At 41.9% G+C, this 23669-nt stretch overlaps 1 protein-coding gene and 1 pseudogene across 1 annotated transcript; both read left to right on the plus strand.

Moving 5' to 3' along the window:
* The first annotated feature begins 1241 nt into the window (after window positions 1-1241).
* Window positions 1242-18143, plus strand: LOC127640977 (vitellogenin-like; annotated as a pseudogene).
* On the plus strand, window positions 3162-8037 carry LOC127641446 (vitellogenin-like). The gene is made up of 3 exons (XM_052124471.1): window positions 3162-3330; window positions 5894-6059; window positions 7172-8037. The coding sequence occupies exons 1-3, from the start codon at window positions 3232-3234 to the stop codon at window positions 7282-7284; spliced, it is 378 nt and encodes a 125-aa protein (XP_051980431.1). The 5' UTR covers window positions 3162-3231; the 3' UTR covers window positions 7285-8037.
* Window positions 18144-23669: the final 5526 nt, after the last annotated feature.

The following is a 23669-nucleotide window of genomic DNA, read 5'->3' on the forward strand; positions in this document are numbered from 1 at the left end:
ATGCAACAGACATCAGGTTTTTCACAAAAAATAAAAACGTAAAGTTTTCCCCACCAAAATCATAAATTGTATGTATTCAGGAGACTTAGAATATGACGCATGCGCTACATGGACTATCTTTATGTTTTTTTTGGGTACTCTTTAAGCTTTAAAGTGAGTCGCTATCAACTGACATTGTATTGAAAAGATATCCATGATGTTCATTAAAACGTTTCCTTTTGTATTCTGCATAAGAAAGAAATTAATATGGGTTTTGAACAAATTGAGGGTGATTCAATTATTACAGTTTTCATGTAAACTTTTCCTTTAACTTGTTTATAGACTTTTTTTTAATACAATTGTATAAAAGCAATATCATAAATGCCAGAGTACTTTTGTACTGTAAAATTGTTTTTTAAAGTTTATAATAATTTAATTCAAACTTACATAAATGTTGAATTACTTTTGTTCCTTTTTAGCTTTTTCTTATGGTAATTTAGGCACATGCTGGGCAGTTTAGATGCATAATTTAAATCATTTATATATAAAATTATATACAGTACTGTGCAAAAGTTTTAGGCCCTTGTGAAAATGCCTCATACAAAGTCCAGTAAATATAAAAAAGCTAAATCAACATTCGGTGGGACCACCTTTGCCTTTAAAACAGCCCCAAGTCTCCTATGTACACCTGGACAGAGTTTTTTTCGTTGTTGTCAGATAAGATGTTTCAAGCTTCTTGGAGAATTCACCACACCACACAATTCATGTTCTTCTATCTATTTAGTCTTAATTGCTTCAGTCTCTATATTTAATCTCAGACTGACACAATATTCAGTAGGGGGCTTCGTGGGGGCCATGACATCTGTTGCAGGGCTCCCTGTTCTATTTGAAAAAGTAAAGTTTGGGATTCTAACATTTATATTTCCTATTGACCCACTAAAGTAGCAGATATAAATAACCATCTTTAGACAAATGTTTTGTGAAACATCTTATGTGCCTAAGAATTTTGCACAGTACTGTATATCAAAATTCTAATATACAGTATAACTACATATATTATTTAGATTGCAAAATTACAATTTCTCTCAGGCATTAAAGTCCAGGTTGCCATGTTCTCTCATGAACTTAAAACACATTCCATTATACACCAATGAGCTGGCAAGAGTGTAGACACAACAGCTTGGCACTTCTTAATCCCTGGTTAATCATACATTTTGAGAACAGTATTTGTCCAGCAAAAGCTTTACAGACTTGTTACCCTTGTGCTTTTGGATAACTGCTGACCATGAGAGCTGTTGTCATGGCCTTGGCTTTAGCCCTTGTGGGTAAGTAAACTACAATGCTGTTTTAATCATTAGCATAGATGATAAAATCATAGTCTTAATTAGGCAAATTATGCATTGTAGCATTGATCATTAAAATGTAACAATTTCTAACATTTCAGCGAGTCAACCTGTGAATATTGGTAAGCATAATTTACTCATATAATTTTACCCATAGTGAAATCACTGTAGAACATTGTCTCTTATGGCATATCTATTTATTTATTTATTTATTTTTATGTTTATTTTATAAAGATGCTATTTTACATTGCATTTGCAGTCCCAGAGTTGGCAGACACTCAAACCCATGTGTACAAGTACAAGGCTTTGCTCTTCAGTGGTCCTCAACAGCAGGGTCTGGCCAGAGCTGGCATTAAGATCAAAAGCAAGGTTTTCATCAGTGCTGTTGCTGAGAATATATTCCTGCTGAAGGTATCAGAAGAGTTAAATACATTGGTTTCAAACTGGTGGGCCGTGACCAAAAAATAGGTTGCAGGTCTGTTCAGATGGGGTCAGACAACAGGGATAGCATTATAAATAGGTTTCAACTTTTAAAAGGCAGGAGAATGCCCTCCATAGGGCATTTTTCAGAGGAAAGATCCATACTTTTTTACCTATAAAAATTTAAGCAAATTTTGACATCCCAAATGCTAATTTCAGGATAGAGGCCTTTCCTATTGTACTTCCAGTGCATTCTGCAGCTGCAAGGTACAGATTATTTTGAGTTAATGCACCAAACTTATAATTGTTCCAACTCTTCTATCTGACTCTCCATAACTGAAGTGCTGTTTTGTATTTCCTGTCCTACTCTAGTTTTGAAACCTTTGCAGCAGCTGGAAACATTAATCAGATAAATTCAGAGAAGATTACACCTGTAGTACCAGAGGCAGTAGTTGTGCAACATTCCCAGGAATTCAGCTGGAGAGTTGGTAAGACAGCAGTTCTCTAACTGAATGTTAAAAAACAGTACGTTTGGGCTGGACATATCGAAAAGTGAATTGTGGCAGGGCGGAGGGCGGGGCCGGGTCGTGATCCTACTCACCCGGTCCCGTATTAGGCTAATCAAGCCTCCCGAGTGGGATAAAGGTCGACTGCAGAGGATCGTGCGGGAGAGAGAGATCGTTTACGGACATGTCCGTCGTGTGTGTTTGTCTTTTAAGTTTGTCATTAAAACTATTATTTATATTATCAAGCCGGTTCTCGCCTCCTCCTTTCCATTGATCTCTCTCTCCCGCACGATCCTCTGCAGTTGACTAATATCCCTCTCGGGAGGCTCCACCCCTCCGCCCTGCCACATGAATTTTGACATAATTTAAGAGTACACTACCATACAGATGGCCTGAAGTTAACACACAAGGACTAAACCCAAAAAATCCTAAATTTGATTTTATTGGCTTTCTTTACATTGTGAATTATTTTTCTTATTCATCTTTTTTAAAAACAGTTATCTGAAACCGATAATTCTGCTATGCCTCTTGGCATGGAACCTGAACTGAACACTAGTGTTCCACTTCGCAAAACTCTTTGTTCTGTTTTACCTCACATTGGAATCAAAGTATGCATTGAGGTTATGTCCTGTAATGCCGCCTTCATCAGGAACACCACCCTTTATAACATGATTGGATAGCATAAAGTACATATTGTACTAGCTCGAGGCAAGTTTCAAAAATCAAACTTATGCAAACGAAAGCTGCAGAAGTTCTCCAGAACTATATTTGTGGTGAAAGATTTACATTTTAATATTTTCTTTATTGACAGCTGATGGTCCTGCTGTTGAGGGATTAGAGTTTGAGGTCCAAGTGGGATCAAGAGCAGATAAGAAGCTCCTTAAAAAAATCAACACTGTCGAGACTGCCCAGGTCAAGACCATCCTGATGAAATTGAGGAAAATCTTGGAGGGTGACAGAGCAACAATAACTCCATAAACTCAATGAGGTCCTTCATTCAATATAACATATATCATTCTCAAAGCATCAGCAGTTGCAGCATTAGCAGTGATGTCCACACTTCCAACTCTGATCTGTCCAAAGTGAGTCTTTTCATCACCACATAATTTCAGGATATTTTGTTAATTTGGTGAAATACAACAAAAGATAGTGATTAAGTCAATGTCTTATTAATTATTTTCTTTAAATGAATTATTTTTCAGAATAATTTGCTCACTGAAGGGAAAATTCACTAAAAAGTTGTGCCACTATTGCATGTGGTATTTCAGCTCAAAAACCTGTATCTTATTCACAAACCACACCCAATATAGTTGTTGCAGTCACAAACAGCGCTGAAATGGTGTTGCATCAGTATTTAAATTAAGTCATTTTCATTCCTTTCCATGCAAACACTCCTCCTTTGATGTAAATTAGGCTCATTATAGAGTGAACATCCTTCACATAACTCATTGCAGTTTGCCTGGCACAATTTACATTGCGCTATTACCACACAATTTGTAACGTAAGTAGGAGGAGGCAGACGAGGAGTGCGGATCTAAGTGCGGGTTGTATTGATCAAAGTGAAAACAAGACTGACAGGAACAAAGGAAACGTCCACGATGGGAAAAATGAAACAAAAACATGAAAACATTCAAAGGGTACATGAACTGGGTAACCAAGGGAAAACCTCTACTTCAGACATCCACAAACAACGATCGACCGAGGAATGGAGGAACAGCAGGGTTTAAATACACAGAGACACGAGAACAATAACACGGTGATGAGGGCCGGGAATCATGGGAATTGCAGTTTGAGACAGGGGACATGAGAAACATGGGGCAGACAACAAGGGATTGTAACACAAATGAAATCAGGCGGTAAACAGAATTTGATTAAAATTATATGTTTGTGTAAATTTTATATTGATCATGGCAGCAGTAATTATTCAAATGATGGAGAAGATCTCACTTTCGACATGTTAAAGAGATTGTTCAAGTGTCTGGATCACAGTAGTGGAGTGATGCTGTACAGTCCCAGCAGAGAGTGCCAGATCATGGTGGTCTGCTGCATCCTCTGCTATATAGCACTCAGAACCGACCCGCAAGTTTGGAACTGCACCGTGGACATTGCATTCAGCAGAGATTTTGAGGCTGAATTTTTGACATTGCCCGAATCCATATATTTAATTGGGTGATAAAGCATGTGTACATATAGTGCTTTTTACTAAGCACAATTCAGTCTTAATGAATTCCAGCCTGATTGTGCAGGGCTCTACAGTGCGAGTATTTCACTCGCATTTGCCCCTAAAAATAGATATGTGCGAACCGGAAAAATCATTTACGAGCACATTGTGCGATTAAAGATTACAAACGTAACCCCCCCCCCCCACCCTTTTTAACCCATATTCCACAAGCGGCTTGTGCCAACCACAGTAGAGTTTTCTGTGATGACGCGTTCCAGTCAGAGAAAGAAAGTTGAACAATGGAAAAAAGTATCGGTATAGCCTACAAGTTAATGTGCAGACATTGCATTTTATTTTAAGTGAAAAAGAGACGAGGAGAAAGAGAAATCTGGTGAGGGGGATTCGCAAGGATCAACTAATGAAGTCTCTTCATAAGGTTTACATGAGACAGCTAACGTTAGGGATGTTGAGAACAACGTTAACAAAGCTACCGTGACACCAGCTGTCACTTCAACGTCCACTGTATCCGTTGGAGGGAGAACATATAGATTCGATGCAAATTGTCTCAAAATGTTCCCATGGCTAGAGTTCGAAAACAACGTCATGTTCTGCAAATATTGTAGAGGGCAGAAACAGGTGGGCAACTCGTCCTTCGTGTCAGGAAACCCACATCTGAAATAGTGATGGGTCATTTGCGAAAATATTAAAAAAATTAAGATATGAATAATCAAAAGATTTAAAAATAACATAGGCCTAAATGCTCAAGCGCACACATTAGTTTGACTGTCTGCTCAGACTAAAAGCCTCAGATGTTGTTCCTGTCAATCAGACACGCAGTGTCAACCAATGATGCATGACTGAGGGCAGAGCCAACTTATGTTGTTAGATTGTTTTTGAATTGTTACATTTATATGCACTTTGTTTATATACATTGAAAAGTTATACTTTAAATGCACATGTGAAATAGCATCCTTCTTTTTTACATTTATTTCAATTTGTGGGATGCTGCAGTTTTGCAAATTGTTATTTATTTTTCTTTGATATGGTGCATATTCTATTATCATTACCGCCGCTACCTACATGCATACTACGCAGTTTGCGTAGGGCATCAACTACCTAGGGGGGCACCATCTTACCCTAAGATGCACCAGAAAGTCCACCGGCGGCCCTTACTCGCTCGCTATACGTTATTCAAGGACCCGAAAACAGTTGCGGAACACAGACTATCACTTCACGTTAAAAAAATTACAAAAATTCAGATAACCTAAAAATGTACTTAATGTGATAACATCTAGACAAAAATATGGTTTAAAGATCAACCTGATTTAATTGGGTTACATCAACAATAGTAATTAAGGGTTAGATAAAGTATAAATAGTGCCTTAGGTAACTATTGCAGAACACTATTTTGCACAGTATACCAAACAGGTGGTCATCAGCGTCAAATGTATGTAGAACAAAAATAATTCTCCCTGATTCAACAGATTTATATTGTGCATTGGATGAGGGGGCAGACTTGTGGTCTCTGTGGAAAAGCTGATGGAGAGATTAGACAGGAGTACTGCACACCCAGTGGATACCTGACCAAGACCTCAGTCAGTTTTGCCCACTCATGGGTTCTTCCTGCTGAGAGCTGCCGTGATGCTAACTGTAAGTGTTTGGTTGCTTATTTTGTGACAACAATAGTTTAAGAATACTCATCAGTGTATTGTATACACTTTTCTCCAGAGTGTCACATGAAGCTTGAAACTCTAAAGCTGGAGAGACAGATGTTGGATAGACAGGAGTCCAACTGCTACTCCATTGAGCCGGTGTTGCGTTGCCTACCTGGCTGTCGGCCAGTCAGGACTAGTCGTATCACTGTTGGATTCTACTGCTTGCCTACTAGTACATGCTCAGACGGTAGAGCGGGTCGGCTACCAATCGCAGGGTTGGTGGTTTGAATCCCGGCCTACACGGCTCCACATGCCGAAGTGTCCTTGGGCAAGACACTGAACCCCGAGTTGCTCCCAATGGTAGGCTAGCGCCTTGCATGGCAGCTCTGCCGCCATTGGTGTGTGAATGTGAGTGTGGATGGGTGGGGACACAGTGTAAAGCGCTTTGGTAACCTCTACGGTTAATAAAAAAGCGCTATATAAGTGCAGACCATTTACAATTTAACATGCATTGATGAATTAAACAGTTGGATGTGCCAAAACTTTCTTCAGTTAAACAAAGACAAAACTGAAGTCATTGTGTTTGGAAACAAAGATGAAGTTCTCAAGGTGAATGCATACCTTGACGCTAGGGGTCAAACAACTAAAAATCAAGATCATTAGGATCACATCAGCTAGAAATACCAAGGGTTCACTCTAAGCAAGGAGAGTCTGCTTTTAGCTATTATGCCAGCCGCAGCTGGAACCAGCTTCCAGAAGAGATCAGATGTGCTCCTACAGTAGTCACATTCAAATCCAGACTCAAAACACATCTGTTTAGCTGTGCAGTTACTGAATGAGCACTGTGCCACTGTGTGTCCGACTGTTTGTACTGTATTTTATTTTATTTTATATTCTAAACTGTTTCAATTATTCTTATTTTTATTTTTATTTTTTTATTCTTATTTTAATCTCTTCTATGTAAAGCACTTTGAATTACCATTGTGTATGAAATGTGCTATATAAATAAACTTGCCTTGCGTTGCCTTGCCTTGCCTAGTAAGACCTTTTCCCAAAACACTTTCATACAATATTCAATTGATTTATCACCTACTGTTTTTATTTCAGACTCCAAACTGTACGTTTCTGAAAATCTGAGCAGCAACTATGAGAAGACTGAAGATCTGAAAGAAACTGTAGAAGCTCATGTGGCCTGTCACTGCATAGAAACATGTGTTTAGAAATCTGATTAAATGTTTGTTTCCAGTCACCTCTGTTCTTATGATCTATATGCTGGTTTCAAAATTGTGTGTTAATGTTTCTGATGGCGTATCCCAAAACCTTCTTTATGTTTGTAATGTATGCAACAATATATCCATTAGTTAAGAGAGCAATAAATTATGAGAATAAGCCAGCATTTAACAGGTCTCAACAAGAGGTTCCTGAAGCGAAGGAACAGCATTTGTTTGTGACTTTTTGATGGCAAACTAATATTTAATATTATCTTGAATAAAACTTTACAGTAATTTGACTAAATAAGCAATACCTATGAGCCTATAATCCATAGATCATTATATAATTATCCCTCAAAACATGTTGCAGTTTTGTCATGCTACTATGCTAATATGATGGTTAAATGCTTATATGTTAATTAATGAAAGACAAAGCACCAATGAAAAATCTATACTAGTCATTAGCTGCATGCTACTTTGCAATCAGTAGCAGAAATTCTCTGTGATTCTCTGTGAAATTCTCCAACAAATTTATTTTAATCATCGGAACACAAATTGAGGCCGAATCCCCAGTGGCTCAATTCATTATTTTTAAAAGTAAAGTTTTTAAATTAAATATTGCATTGCAAAAAATTTAATAATATCAAAACACCACAAATGTGTGACAATATTTTGAATATAGAAAATTGTTTGAATTTCTTAATGAAATAAGTGTCATAATATACTGTATCTCACCTGTCTCTGTGATGGCACTAGATAATGTAAACAGCAAATAAAAATGTGTTCACAGCCTGTGGACAATAAGGCTTTCAAACCTTTGAATCATTTTTCACATTCTCATTGAATTGTAGTTGCAGCAAATTATTGAGGCTTACTGCCATTTTTAAGCCATGTTGTTCATAACAGTTCAACAACAGTAATCTGTTGAGGGTGCTATTTTGCTACTGTTGTTTTTGAAAGCTATTTCTGCATGCTGTCGGTCTCAATAAAGCTCATATGTTATCTTGGATTGCAGAGTTTTGGAAAGAGGGGCGTGGCTAATTCAATGTCCCAGTCTCCTGTAAGTAGATAGGCTGAAATAGCTAACAGCACCTATAAGTATTACCTTTCTATTTGCTATCTATATCATATTTGTGCTACAAAGGGGATTTATTTGCATTAGGAATTCTTAATTGAAGTTAAGATTAAAAAATATAAAAAATTAAGAATTAGTTGTGGTGGTGGAGGGAAACATTTTCACAGGAGTAAGTTAAGCAGCTGCTTATATGCGCTTGCATTGAGAAAAGAACTAACCTGACAAGCTCCTCCTGAACCTTTGTTTGGAACTCCATTTCACAAGTTAGCATGACCACCTAGTCCTTGAAGCAGAAATGGTAAACCGAGTGTTAAGAGTAAACAAATTTGGCTTGCTGTCTATGACCATTTAACCAGTTCACATGCATGGTTGATTTATGGACAAGCGTGTACAGAAAATAGAATTTGGTTATTTGAAGGCAAGAAAAGGGTAATGTTTGTATTTATGATTGACCCCCCAAAACGTCTCAGTTACTGTCGTAACCTCCGGTCCCTGTTTGGAGGGAATGAGACGTTGTGTCCTCTTGCCACAGGCTGTACTACACCACTGTAATGGCTGGGACCCTGTCTCGGCTCCTCAGTGCTAAACCTGAATTAATCCACACTCCAGCTCAGCAGGTTACAAGCTTTGCCTATTCCCACATCAAGTCCTTGACTAGAATCACTGCCCCTGATATGGCCACTGAGTAAGAATAGCAAATAATAAAAAAAAAATTATGACTTTATAACTTCACATGAGTAGAAGCCTGAGGTCATCATGTTTGTCCATTTCAGTGCTGGTGCTGCTAATGTTGCAATCAAGCTTTTGAGCCCAAAGTTAGACAGGCTCTGCTACCGCTTCAGTAGAGCCCTTCAGAAAGACATCTATAATAGTATGTATTAAAAACCAATACACACCTATTAAATAAAATACTCTCACCTTGTCAGTATTCATGCATTCGGCCATTCATAAACCTGCCTATTCATTGTATTCTAACCTATCTACCTGTGTAGCTCCTCTTATGATTGGAGCTGCTGGTAGTGCCTACATGATCAATGATGCTGCTACCATCCTGCCCAGAGCTGTTATTGCTAAAAACACGTGCCTATCTGGCTGGAGCAGGTGCTGATGTTCTGGAGGTAAAGAGTTTTTTCTAGAAATATAATTTCTTGTTTTATAATGTTTTGATAGTCTTCATTCAATGGTTCCTCTTAAATAGATTGGTGTGAGAACTGAAGGAATCCAGGAGGCTCTTCTGAAATCTCCTGCTGCAGATGAAAGTCCTGACCATATTAAAAAAAAAAGATGAAGCACACAATGAGAGCAGTAAGTAATTTGGATTTTGATGTTGTCTTATTTTTATACATGACATAAACATTACAAAATTTAAAACTTCTCAGGTTTTTTACTTCTTCCACTCAGAAACTGGAAGGCTCTGCCAACCAATCAGCCATTGGCTTCAGTCTATGTCAAATTGTTCAGACAGGAAGTGGCTTTTGCCAACATTGACAAGACCATCATTGAACAAGCAATTCAGGTATTGATTTGTAGATCATGTTTCCTCTTTACTACCATAATAAAGTTTCACTTGAGATTAATTCTTACAATGATATGGACTTTGTATTTCTCATACATTACTTATAGCTTGCCAGGTCCCAAACCACATGAACTGTTGAAGAAGACCCTTAAGGCTTTACAGGAAGGAATTGCACTGAAGTATGCAAAACCCCTGCTAGCAGCTGAAGTGTGTCGTATCTTTCCAACAGCAGTTGGTGTGCCCATGGAGTTTAGTTTTTACTCTGCTGCTGTTGTTGCTACAACCGTCAGTGGTGACTTTTTTTTCCTTGAAATTTTGTATGTATCTTTCTTCAGTAATGAGATGGTTACTACTTCTTACATTGATATTGCAATGCTCATCCTTCTAGTTCTGGCTACTATTACACCTCCTCTCCCTGAGAAGCCTGAGACCATCACTTTTGATCAGCTGAAAAAGACTGATGTTCAACTGCAAGCTGAAGCTAAACCAAGGTATACTTTTACAGCTACCTATGTAAAGATATGACATAATGCTTACAACAGCAGTTTTACATACATAATCTTCATTATCCTTCTTTCAGTGTTTCTCTGCATACATTTTCTGTGATAGGAGTAAACACTGCCTTGATCCAAGTTATAGTCAAAGGAAAGATCCGTACAATTGTTCCTGGAAAACTGGCTGCAAGAGCAGATATTCTCAAGGGCAGTTACAAGGTGGAGGTTCTACCTAATGAAGTTCCTGAACATTTTGCTGATATGAGGAAATGCAATCTAAATTAAATTGATGTAATAAAAAGTTAAAATCACTTTCAGAAAGGTTCAAAAAGTTTCTGAAACAGGTTCAAAAGTTTTCCTGAGATATTGTATCCAATCTTTTCTTGTTACAACAGTTTTGAGACTTTTGCTGTGGCCAGAAACATTGAAGATCCCACTGCTGAGAGGATTGTTCCCTTGATACCTGAATTGTCCCGGCAAGATGCCCAGGCATCTCTTGCTAATGATTCGGTAAGCTTTTAATGTGGACATTGTTGTGTGGAAACAAGCTTATCTTTCATTTGATTCATGTTTCAGCTGATTGCTTCTTTTGATATTACAATTTTTTTTCTTTGCAGTCTTCTGAGAATGTTGACCCTGACATGCAAGCTGTGAGATCTGCCAATCTATTTCACAAGACTCTCTGTCTTGCTGTCCCATACATTGAAATGAAGGGATGCGTTGAGGTGCATTCTCACAATGCTGCTTTTATGAAGAAGTCTGCTCTGTTCTACATAATTGGACAGCACACAGCATGCGCTGCAGTGTCAAGAGGTATTCTAAAAGGAAAAATTACATTCAGGAAAAAAAAATGATAGTAAATGTTTTGTTGTTCTGGATTCAAGTGAAGGTCCTGCAGTTGAAAGACTAGAGCTTGAGGTCCAAGTTGGCCCTAGAGCTGCTGAGAGGCTCCTTAAGCAAATCAAAATAGTTGATGAGGACACACCAGAGGGAAAAACCATCCTGTTGAAACTGAGGGAAATCCTGGAGACTGAAGCGAAAAACATTCCTGTCTCCTCTGAAAGCAGCAGTGCCAGCAGTTCTTGGAGCTCCTCAATGTCCAACTCTCGGATGAAAGAGGTGAGATCATGAGGTATTACTTATGGGCAAAAGCTAGGCAGTCTGACACAGATTCTGATTGGATTTGTTTTAGACAGCTTTGAAATAAATGTACAGTCGCCATTAGGAAAGCTAATGCTGATTATTTTATTGCAAAAACTACAACAAATTTAAAGAATCCTAAGAATTTTTGGCAGAATATAAAGTATTTAGTAGGGAACAAAAAATCGTCTGATCTTCCTTCATGTATAAATATAGATTCTACTAGCATATCTGATAAGGGCCAGATGCTTAATTGTAGTAACAAGCATTTTATTTTATTGCTTATTGGAGTCGCCAAATCCTTTGCGCTCAAACTATGATTTTGTTAGTGCAGAGACTAGTTTTAAAAAGGAGGAGTTCACTTTTGTACATATCAAGAGTTCTGATGTTCATAAGGCACTTAAATTGCTCGATATAAATAAATCACCAGGCCCTGATTGTGTGGAATCTATCTATCTGAAATTAGCAGCTGATATTATTTCGACGCCTTTAACTTATATTTTTAATCTTTCACTAGATACTGGTGTTATTCCGGATATTTGGAAATCAGCTTTGGTGGTTCCATTATTAAAAGGGGGAGATCCCACAATACTAGATAATTATCGGCCAATTTCAAAGCTTTGTGTCCTATCAAAAATTTTAGAACGTTTTATTAGTGACCAGTTGACCCATTATTTGAATGTAAACAAAGTTCTATCTGATAATCAATCAGGGTTTCATAAAAAACATAGTACCACAACAGCCACTTTAAAAGTTTTAAATGACATTGTGGGAACAATGGATAAAGGAGATTATTGCGCTTCCCTTTTTATTGATTTATCAAAGGCTTTCGACACAGTTGATCATGAAATGTTGCTGCATAGACTAGAGAGTGTTGGTTTAACAAATCATGTTATTTTCTGGTTTAAAAATTATCTAAGTGATAGAACTCAATGTGTTAAGGCTGAAGGTAAAAATTTGCGACTACTGGAGATTGCAAAAGGTGTCCCTCAAGGATCTGTGTTGGGGCCTCTTTTATTTACTATCTACATAAACAGTCTGGATTATGATATTCAAGATACTAACTTCCATTTTTATGCAGATGACACTGTTATGTATTGTGGTGCTCCTTCTAAATGGCAAGCCTTGCTTAAGCTTCAAGTGGCTTTTGATGTCATTCAGTCATGGCTTCATACACTAAAACTTGCTCTGAATGTTGACAAAACCAAAATTATGTTATTTTCAAATTCGAAAAAGGTGGTACACAATATTATTCCTATCCAGACTTTACAAGGTAATGTGATTGAGTTAGTAAAAGAGTATAAATATCTTGGCATCATTATTGATGATACTTTATCTTTTGGCTCTCACATAACTCAACTAAATTAAAATTTAAAAATAAAGCTTGGGTTTTATTTTAGAAATAAGTTTTGTTTTTCATTTAATGTAAGAAAGAGGTTAGTTTCTGCTACTTTTTTGCCTGTACTTGATTACGATGATGTGGTGTATCAATTTGCTTCTTCTCATCTTCTCTCCTCTTTGGATGCCGTCTATCATGGCGCTTTGAGATTTATTTCAGATTGTAAACCTTTAACTCATCGTTGTATTTTGTATAACAGAGTAGCCTGGCCCTCTCTGTCTATTAGAAGGAAAATGCACTATTACTTATTTATTTATAAGGTTATTCTGGGGTTGTTGCCTTCATATCTAGATTGCCTCATTCATAAGAAAAGTATTTTGAAATATTCCCTCCGGTCTGAAAATTGTTTTACCCTTTCTGTTCCACTTGTAAGAACTGAACTGGGATAAAGGGCTTTTATGTATGCAGCTCCATTTGAATGGAATCGACTCCAAACAAAATTGAAATTACAAACTCTGGTGCCTATGGAACATTTCAAAACTATTATTCGGTCCATTGAAGAAGACTCAATGATGTGCAACTGTTTTAAGTGTTGAAATTTTGTATTTGTTTTTGATTTGTAATTTTGTGACTGTAACTGCCGTCCATTCTTGGCCAGGACACTCCTGTGAAAGAGATTTCTAATCTCAGAGAGATTATCCTGGTTAAATAAAGGTCAAATAAAAAAAATTAAAATGCTTAATTGTAACGGATTCACATAATGGGCGAGGAGGATGCAGGAACGTAAACTTTAATAAACAAATGAACAAAACGCAACATAAAACTGCTTTCCAGCATAACACAAAACACACACACTCAAGACCACTCCGTGCTTATCTCTCGAACTGGCATCCCTGGCTCCTCTTTATCCCTCTCCCGGCTGATTGGGTGTCCATCATTACGGCACGGCTACGCCCTACACCTTGTCACATACCCCCAACGTATGATTCAGGCAAGGGAAACTTCCAGCGTGACTTACTCCCCCCTCCCTTCCTGGAGGGGAGGTGCTGCCCTTTCAGCCGTCCTTTGCTGGCCAGACTTCCTTGCCTCCTGGGAATAATTTGTCTCCTGGCAGGCTCCTCCACCTTCAGGCAAACACCTCCAGTACAACCGGACCAAACCTCCTCGGCATCGTGACCTACATCAGTGGCGAGGGCTCTCTGACAGCGCATCCCACCTCCTTCCTGGGTTTCAGCACCAATGTAACTGATTCACAAGATGGGCAAGGAGGAGGTGGTAACTGGCTAAGCAGTCAATGTAAACTTTTAATAAACAAATGAACAAAACACAACACACAAACAAGATGGCTGTGTGCGTCTCTCTCACGAACTGGCATCCCCGGCTCCTCTTTAACCCTCTCCCGGCTTATTGGGCTGATTCAGTGCCAGGCGTCCATCGTTACGGCCCGGGCCATGCCCTCCTCCTCAGCACACTAAGGTAGCAACAAACTGTAGCATAAATAAGACTTTGTATTTATATTCATAATGATTATTTCATATGGGTCCCTAGACTACCAATCTCAGAGAACCCTTCAAGAAATTCCACAAAGATCAGGTAATTACTAAGCAATACTTTTCATTAGTTTTCATTTATATCATAGGTTACCATTAGGCCTGGTTTTATTCCTCTATTTGGACAGATTTCTTTGTATTAGATAATCCTAAACAAAAACTTTGTTTACAGTAATTGGTGCCTCATGGATCATCAAAGTCTGGTAGTAGTGGAAGTACTGCAGCTAGTTTTGAATCTATCCAAAAACAGGTGAAGCAATTTATGTCATTAGTTTAACAAAACTAACATCTGAAATTTCATAAAGAATAGTTCTTGTAAGAATCAATTATATGCTTGTTTATGCTTTCAGGATAAGTACCTTGGAATTACTATTCCACCTGTTTTTGCTATCATTGCCCGTGCTGTCAGAGTGGACCACAAGCTGTTGGGTTACCAACTTGCTGCTTTCTTTGACAAGCCAACTGCAAGAGTACAGCTCATCGTTTCCTCAATTGCTGAAAATGACAACTGGAATATTTGTGCTGATGTTGTTCTGCTGAGCAAGAACAAAGTCACTGTAAGACTGGAGCTCATGTGGCTAAAATTCTCAAAGTTGCCATTGTCGATTTCTGTCCTTTATGTTCTGCTGGACTGAATAACTGCATTATCATTGCACATAAACTTTCTTCCACAGGCCAAGATTGCTTGGGGTCCTGTCACGATTCCCTTGTTGTCTGCCCTGGGTTTCACTTGTCATTGTTAAATATACTACACTTCCCAGAATCCACCTGCCATCACCACTGCCATCACCACTGCCATTTTGTTCATTGTTCTCACCTGTGTCTAATTCAGTCATCACTCCCTGGTTATTTAAGCCCTGCTTTTTGTTCACTCCTTGTCTTTCGCTGAATGTAGTTCAAGCCTGGTCTGTGTTCCTTGTCCTAGTTCTCTGTTTATGTTTATTTCCCCATTGAGGGTTTTTCCTTTGTTTATTTGTTTGTTCATTTAATAAAGAAGTCCTGCATTTAGATCCTCTCTCCTCGCTGCCTCATTCGTAACAGAACGAACGAACGACCAACCATGGATCTAGCGGTTTCACATGCCAACTGCAGTCTGCTCAGCTTGATGCAGGGAAGCCGTCCGGTGGAGCACCACATCCGTGATTTCCTCAAGCTGGCGAGGGTCACGGACTTCCCAGACTCCCTCCTGGTGGGTTTTTTCCTGGCCAACCTGAACGGTGCACTCAAGGAGCGGTTGCCACCGGCTGGACGCTCCGCGAATTCGTGGAGGAGACCCTGTTAGCCTGCGGTTCGTCGTTCACTGTGGACGTCGTCAAGGAGGACCCCGTAGCTCCCCCCACAGTGGTAACTCTCCATTCAGCCTGTGGTTCATCCCTTCATGCCTGCCTTAGTCAACGAACCAGCGCTGCTAACTTCATCCGCCCGGAGGAGGAGAAGAAAGGCCTCTGCTCTCCAGCCTCCGCCAACCACGGCCAACCAGCCAGCGCCTGTAGCCTCCGATGTCAGTGAGCCAGCGCCTGTAGCCTCCGATGTCAGTGAGCCAGCGCCTGTAGCCTCCGATGTCAGTGAGCCAGCGCCTGTAGCCTCCGATGTCAGTGAGCCAGCGCCTGTAGCCTCCGATGTCAGTGAGCCAGCGCCTGTAGCCTCCGATGTCAGTGAGCCAGCGCCTGTGGCCTCAACCGTCCCTGAGCCAGCGCCTGTGGCCTCGACCGTCCAAGAGCCAGTGCCAGTGGCCATGACCGTCCAAGAGCCAGTGCCAGTGGCCATGACCGTCCAAGAGCCAGTGCCAGTGGCCATGACCGTCCAAGAGCCAGTGCCAGTGGCCATGACCGTCCAAGAGCCAGTGCCAGTGGCCATGACCGTCCAAGAGCCAGTACCCCCTGAGCTTCCCAGAGCTCCGCCTCCCGAGCTTCCCAGAGCTCCGCCTCCCGAGCTTCCCAGAGCTCCGCTTCCCAGAGCTCCGCCTTTCGAGCTTTCCAGAGCTCCGCCTTCCGAGCGTCCCGAGCTTTCCAGAGCTCCGCCCCCCAAGCTTTCCAGAGCTCCGCCCCTGAGCCTCCTGCAGCTCCGCCCCCTGAGCCTCCCTTGGCTCTGCCTCTCAAGTCTCTCGAGCCTTCCAGGGCTCCGCCTCTCGAGCCTTCCAGGGCTTCGCTTCTGGAGCGTCCTACGGCGCCACCTCCCTCGGCTCCACCTCCAGAACCTTCCAGACCTCCGCCTCTAGAGCATCCTACGGTGCCACCTCCATCGGCTCCGCCTCCAGAGCCTTCCAAACCTCCGCCTCTAGAGCCTCCTACGGCGCCACCTCCATCGGCTCCGCCTCTAGAGCCTCCTACGGTGCCACCTCCTTCGGCTCCACTTCCAGAGCCTTCCAGGTCTCCGCCTCTAGAGCCTCCTATGGCGCCTACTTCCACGCCTCCGCCTGCAACGGCTCCACCTCCCACGGTTCGGCCTCCTGAACCTGTCCTTGCCCTGTGGCCTCCTCCCAGGCCTCCTGACCCCGTTCCCGTCCTGTGGCCTCCTCCCAGGCCTCCTGACCCGGTCCCTGTCCTGTGGCCTCTTCCCAGGCCCCCTGACCCAGTCCCTGTCCAGTGGCCTCCTCCTAGGTTCCCCAAACCTGTCCTTGCCCTGTGCCTCCTTGGTCTGCCTGTCTGCTCCCTGTGCCTCCTTGGTCTGCCTGTCTGCTCCCTGTGCCTCCTTGGACTGCCTGTTTTCCCCTTGTACTCCCTTGGTCTGTCTGTTTGCCCCTTGTGCTCCTCTTGTCTGTCTGTTTGCTCCCCCACTCCTTGGACGATTTTTTTTTTTTCTCTGAGGAGCGTCTGGAAGCCGCTCCTTTGAGGGGGGGCTATGTCACGATTCCCTTGTTGTCTGCCCTGGGTTTCACTTGTCATTGTTAAATGTACTACACTTCCCAGAATCCACCTGCCATCACCACTGCCATTTTGTTCATTGTTCTCACCTGTGTCTAATTCAGTCATCACTCCCTGGTTATTTAAGCCCTGCTTTTTGTTCACTCCTTGTCGTTCGCTGAATGTAGTGCAAGCCTGGTCTGTGTTCCTTGCCCTAGTTCTCTGTTTATGTTTATTTCCCCATTGAGGGTTTTTCCTTTGTTTATTTGTTTGTTCATTTAATAAAGAAGTCCTGCATTTAGATCCTCTCTCCTCGCTGCCTCATTCGTAACAGGTGCAGAGTGCCAACAATATGCGATCATTACTAAAGCTGAGGCCGGAATTCTTGGAGAATTCCCAGCAGTCCGTTTTGAGCTTGAATGGGAGACGCTTCCAATTATTGTCACCACCTATGTCAAAAAGTAGAGTACATTAACACTCAACAATTTTTTTGTAATAAGTGTAGGAATGAGATGTATTAAGATTATTTTTCCAGTTTATCACTTCCATATTAGGCTGTATAAGCACATCCCTATGGCAGCTCTCCAGACTGGTTTCAAGGTTGAAAGAGCCATGAACAGTGAGAAAGAAGTTGAATTTACTGTGGCCTTACCATCTCAGAGGACCCTGAATTTCATTGTAAGTATTCCAGAGATGAGAGGCCAGTTTGTTTTTAAATTAATTCTCACACAGAGATTTAATAATTAAAAAACTAATTATTTTTGTACCTGCTGCTCTAGATGACAATGTCAAGGATGGATGTTCCTCTCCTCATTGCTGTTCCCATCAATCCAGACTGAACTTTTTCTATTAATTTTTATATGGACACTCTTCTGAATCCAGAACTACTTCTAGAAACAATAACTAATTAAAAAGTAGATTCTACATTTTCCAGCAAGTAGAATGCTCTTTTATGAAGTTACCTCGTTAAAGGACATATTTAATGAGATTGTGCCTGAAAAGGTTTTGGATTTCTTATCATATATTAATCTTAAAAAAAATATTGTATAATATGACTTGCTATTTATATTTGTTTTGTTTTTATTGTATTTATATGATATTTGTTTTTTGTAATTGAATTCTTGCCATGAAAATAGCTTTGATTGCTGACATAATAAAACATACTACTACTACTCTACATTTTCCACATTCTGACAGTGTAATGAATGTGATAAGACTATTATGTAACACTAATAAAGTTCCAGCAAATGTTAGTGATCTGTGAATTGCTTTATTTCAGCAGTTTCAGCAACACCCATAATGAAGCTTTTTCAATGGTTAAATAATGTTAATAAATGTTTTATTATATTTGATGGTGCTTTATTTTGAAATATGTTACTCAGTAACAATTTATTGTAAGGTTGTATTTGTAACATTAGGAATGTTTTAGGATTTAATAACAAACAAATAATGTATTTCTACAGCATTAATTAATCTTTGTTCATGTTAATTGTTAATTTTTTGCTCATATTAATTCATTATGGATTAATTTATGTAGTATATACAACTTTTAGTTTTAAAATTATATTGGTCTATTGAAATTAACATTAACAAAGGTTAATAAGTGCTGAAAAACGTGTTGTTGTATGACCTTATTGTAAAGTGTTACCATGCACTTGACATAAGGTTTCACAAATATGTAATAGTATTAATATTTGGAATTATGATCCTATAATAGTAACACATTATTTTATGTTCTGATGGCTTTAAATTTAAAATAAGGTTAACAAAAAAACGTCTTGGTTACTGTCGTAACATCTGTTCCCTGATGGAGGGAACGAGATGCTGTGTCGATGTAGTGACACTAGGGGGTTGCTCTTGGGAGCCCCAAAGCACCTCCGAATTTGCATGCCACTCCCCCAGACATACGGGTATAAAAGGAGCTGGAATGCATCCATTCATTCATGTTTTGTGCTGAAGAGCCGAGACAAGGTCCCGGATATTTCAGCGGGTAGTACAGCATTGTGGCAAGAGGGACACAATGTATTGTTCCCTCCATCAGGGAACGGAGATTACCACAGTAACCGAGACGTTCCCCTTCTGTCACTCACTCGATGTTGTGTCAATATAGTGACACTAGGGGTTCCTATACAAAACAGCACAACAGGTGAACTGTGTTAAGTGAACAGCTGATGCAGGTGCAAGCAGGCTACTGCATGTATAAAAGTGGATGCACTCTGACTGCACGTAGCCTCACCCAATGACCCCAAAAAACTCATATAGTTCCCCACATCCCTGGGGGGGATATCTAGCATGGGAGCAGGCCATGCCAGCCATGGCCTTTTCTCTCTATGTTTTCTCTCCATAGAGAATTTAGTTATATGGCTGGGACCTTTTAATGCTCATTATATGTGCCAGGGAAGGTGTTTTTTTCCTATCCTATTCTTTCAGGGGGGAAATTCTACGCAGAGAGAAAATCCTGCCCTGAGGGGGAGGTTAAAATGGGGCAAATACATCATATGGGCTCATCGCCTCACATGGAAGAGGCGCAGCGGTAGGTCCTGCCCTGGTAGAGGGCTCTGCCCAAGGGAGACATGGGTCTACCAATAGAGAGACCGTTCCGTGGAAGATACATCACAGGGGGCTACTGGGGTAACTGGCACCTGTGGAACACCTACCCCAGTACAGGGCATGTTAGCACATGTTCTGGGTCCGACTACGAATTCCTCAACCAAATTCGTGAGCCAGAGGGCTAGGGAGGAAGGACATCCAGGCCTCACAATTCGTGAACTCGTATGGGAGAGAGAGCGCATGTCTTTGTCTCATTGAAGGGAAAGGCCCTATATGCAAGTGATACACCCGGCCGGCTGTCCTGCATTACCAAATTTACCTGTTCGTACCTGACAAAACATGGGATGAGACCAGCTCAACCCAGAGATTGTAAAATCTCATGAAGGTATTGGGTGTTGCTCTGCAGATATCTGCTAAGAGGTGCCTTTGGCCAGTGCCCACGAGGATGCCACAGTCCTTGTAGAGTGTGCTTGTATTCCCAAAGGGGCGGGCATGGCCTGGGACTGGTATGCCAACACGATGGCATCCATGATCCAGTGGGCAAGCCTCTGTATGGAGACAGCATTCCCTTTCCGCTGTCCACCAAAGCAGACAAAGAGCTACTCAGAGCATCTAAAGCTCTGCGTGTGATCCAAGTAGATGTGCAAGGCACACACCGGACAAAGCAACGAAAAGGCTGGGTCTGCCTCCTCCCGGGGCAGCGCTTGCATGTGCACCACCTAAAAGGGCATGGGAATTTTGGGCAAATAGCCCGGTCGGGGTTTCAGGATCATTTGAGAGTCCTTCGGACCAAACTCCAGGCATATTTTGCTTACAGAAAACGCATGCAGGTCCTCAACCCTTTTGATGGAAGTGAGCGCGGTCAGGAGGGCTGTCTTCAACAAGACGGTCTTTAACTCGACTGACTCTAGGGGCTCAAATGGAGCTCCCTGTAGGCCCTGAAGGACCATGGAGAGGTCCCATGAGGGAAAAAGGTGCGGCCTAGGAGGATTCAACCTCCTTTTGCCTTTCAGGAACCTGAGGATCAAGCCGTGATTCCCTACATACTTACTGTCCATTGCATCGTGGTGTGCTGATATAGCTGCTACAAACACATTCATGGTGGAGGGAGACAGCCACCCCTCCAACTTTTCCTGCAGGAAGGAAAGCACTGATCCGATCCTCCTCCCCTTCAGGAAGAACACCAATTTGCAAACACTCGCCAATTCAGGGCATACAGCTGCCTTGTGGAGGGAGCCCTGGCCTGAGTGATCGTGCTTACTACCACAGGCAGTAGACCACTTCCGCATCCCCTCCAGGGACTACACATAGATGTTCCAGAGGTCTGGGCGCGGGTGCCAGATGTTGCCCCATTCCTGAGAAAGAAGGTTCCTGAAGGGAATTAGCCAGGGAGGTGCTGTCGCGAGGAGCGTGAGGTCTGAGAACCAAATCTGGGTGGGCCAGTACGGTGCCACAAGGGTGACTTGTTCCTCGTCCTCCTTGACCTTGCACAGAGTCTGTGCAAGTCGTCTCTCTGGGGGGAACGTGTATTTGTGCAGCCCTGCGGCCAGCTGTGTGCCAGCGCATCTGTCCCGAGGGGGGCTCCAGTCCCGATTTATATACACTTCCGTCGCCGTGTTGTCCGTCTGGACTAACACGTGCTTGCCCTGGATCGACGGAAATAGCCTCCGCAGTGCACGCAATACTGCAAGCAACTCGAGGCAGTTTGATGTGCCAACACAGCCGCAGTCCTGTTCAGGAGCTGGCTGCAGCATGCCCGTTGCACACGGTGCCCAGTCTAACTTGGAGGCATCTGACGTAGCCACGACATGCCTGGAAACTTGCTATAGGGGGACTCCTGTCCACAAAAATGCAAGGTCTGTCCAAGGGCTGAACAAGTGGCGGCAGACCGGCGTGATGGCCACACAATGTGTGCCACATAGGGACTCAAGTCTGAAGCCAGTGCTGAAGCCGTCTCATATGCCTCAACCCGAGCGGCGTGACTGCCACCGAGGATGTCATATGTCCCAGATGCCTCTGAAAGTGTTTCAGTGGAACTGCTGTTCTCTGCCTGAATGACTTCAGACAGTTCAGTACCGACTGACTGAGACTGAGTCTAACTCCATGCAGAGAAATTAGATGCTCTGAACCGGGGAAAGCCTCTTTTCCCACTTGACCCAAAGCCCTAAATGGCTGAGGTGCCTGGGCACCAGGTCCCTGTGTGCACAGAGTAACTCTTGAGAGTGCGCTAGAACCAGCCAGTCGTCGAGATAGTTGAGTATGCAGATGCCACCTTCCCTTAACGGGGCAAGAGCTGCCTCTGCGATCTTCGTGAAGACGTCAGGTGGTTAGAATGGGCAGCAACATCTCCTCATCACTGACCCTCAACACTGGAGCCCCGCAAGGCTGTGTTCTCAGCCCACTCCTGTATTCCCTATACACACATGACTGTGTGGCAACGCATAGCTCCAATGCCATCATTAAGTTTGCTGATGATACAACGGTGGTAGGTCTGATCACTGACAATGATGAAACAGCCTACAGAGAGGAGGTGTACACTCTGACATGCTGGTGTCAGGAGCACAACCTCTCCCTCAATATCAGTAAAACCAAGGAGCTTGTAGTGGACTTCGCACCAGTGTGGTGGACCTCTGCCTGAGGAAGGATGTGGGAGCCGGTTGAAACAGTGGAAGACTAGTCTTATAATCCCTCTGCCTAAACGTGCTTACTGATTTTTTTAATGCAGTGTGTTTTAACACATGAATCATTCATGATTCACTAAACTGAATGTTGACCTCATATTATGCTGAAACAGACAATTTTCCTGGCTTGTATAGCTAATGCGCATGCATGTTAGCAAGTTGATTGACAGGCGATGTCTTTATCTAAAAGTTGATTGACTCTTTTTGTCTTTTTTTAGGTGTGACTTCCTTTCCACATCCATAGGCTGTTGGGTGCTAGAGCTTCTTGGTTGGGTGCTCCAATTTCCCCCATTCATTTAAATAGAAGTGAATTGTCTCTGCCCTCCCACTCTATAGAATTACACTGCCCATCATGTACTACCCCCCCCCCCCCCTCTAATAAAAAAACTTGTTTATCATGTAATTATCTTAAAACCACTCAAACAGTAAAGCATAGATCTAAAAATAAATATACTATTTTACATAGCAACTGGCCCAAAAGTTGTTCGCTGTCCTTTTCTGCATATCGCGGCGCCATTTTGTGGTCTGTTCTGCATAACACGCCGGCTCATTTTAGCTTATTGTGGCCCATTTTAACCCCTGGCCCGTTCAGTTCTTCCGATGGCCAGTCCGGCCCTGATCGTCCCCAAAGATCCTGGGTGTTAAAAATATTTGTGGAGGTGTGGGGTCTGGGGAGAGAGAAAGCGGTAAGGACATCCACCTGAGATGAATTGTGACTAATTACCATCTCTATGTTCACAATGAGAGTCGGGGAGATAAAAAGACCAGAGCCTTCAGGTGTGTCCCCTGAGTGAGAGAGACCCTTGTGTTATTTGAGAGATGGCGAAAAGCCATCTTGTGTTTTGAAGTGAAGCTGACAGCGATTGCTGGTTATTTGTGAATAAAACGGACTCACTTGAACTGTGGAAACCAGTTCCCGCTTCCTCCTTTACCTGCCCAACTCGAACCTTTGTTACAATATTGTATCGTATGATCCGACGCGTTGATCCAATATCATATGTACTGTACAATGCATAGATAAATACAAAAGTGTGTATAAACCAAGCAACCCTACATTGAGGGCTGCGAAACAGTCTCCTCCCTGGAGAGTTGGCAATGAGCACTCACATAAACACAGAGAAACCAGTCTACATAGGCGAGTTGAGAGCTTGAAGGCCGATGACAGACACCAAGTAGATTGTAGCATCATAGCTTGTCGAATTTGCC

This window comes from Xyrauchen texanus, chromosome 50, assembly GCF_025860055.1.
Source record: "Xyrauchen texanus isolate HMW12.3.18 chromosome 50, RBS_HiC_50CHRs, whole genome shotgun sequence".
NCBI classification, from domain to species: Eukaryota; Metazoa; Chordata; class Actinopteri; order Cypriniformes; family Catostomidae; genus Xyrauchen; species Xyrauchen texanus.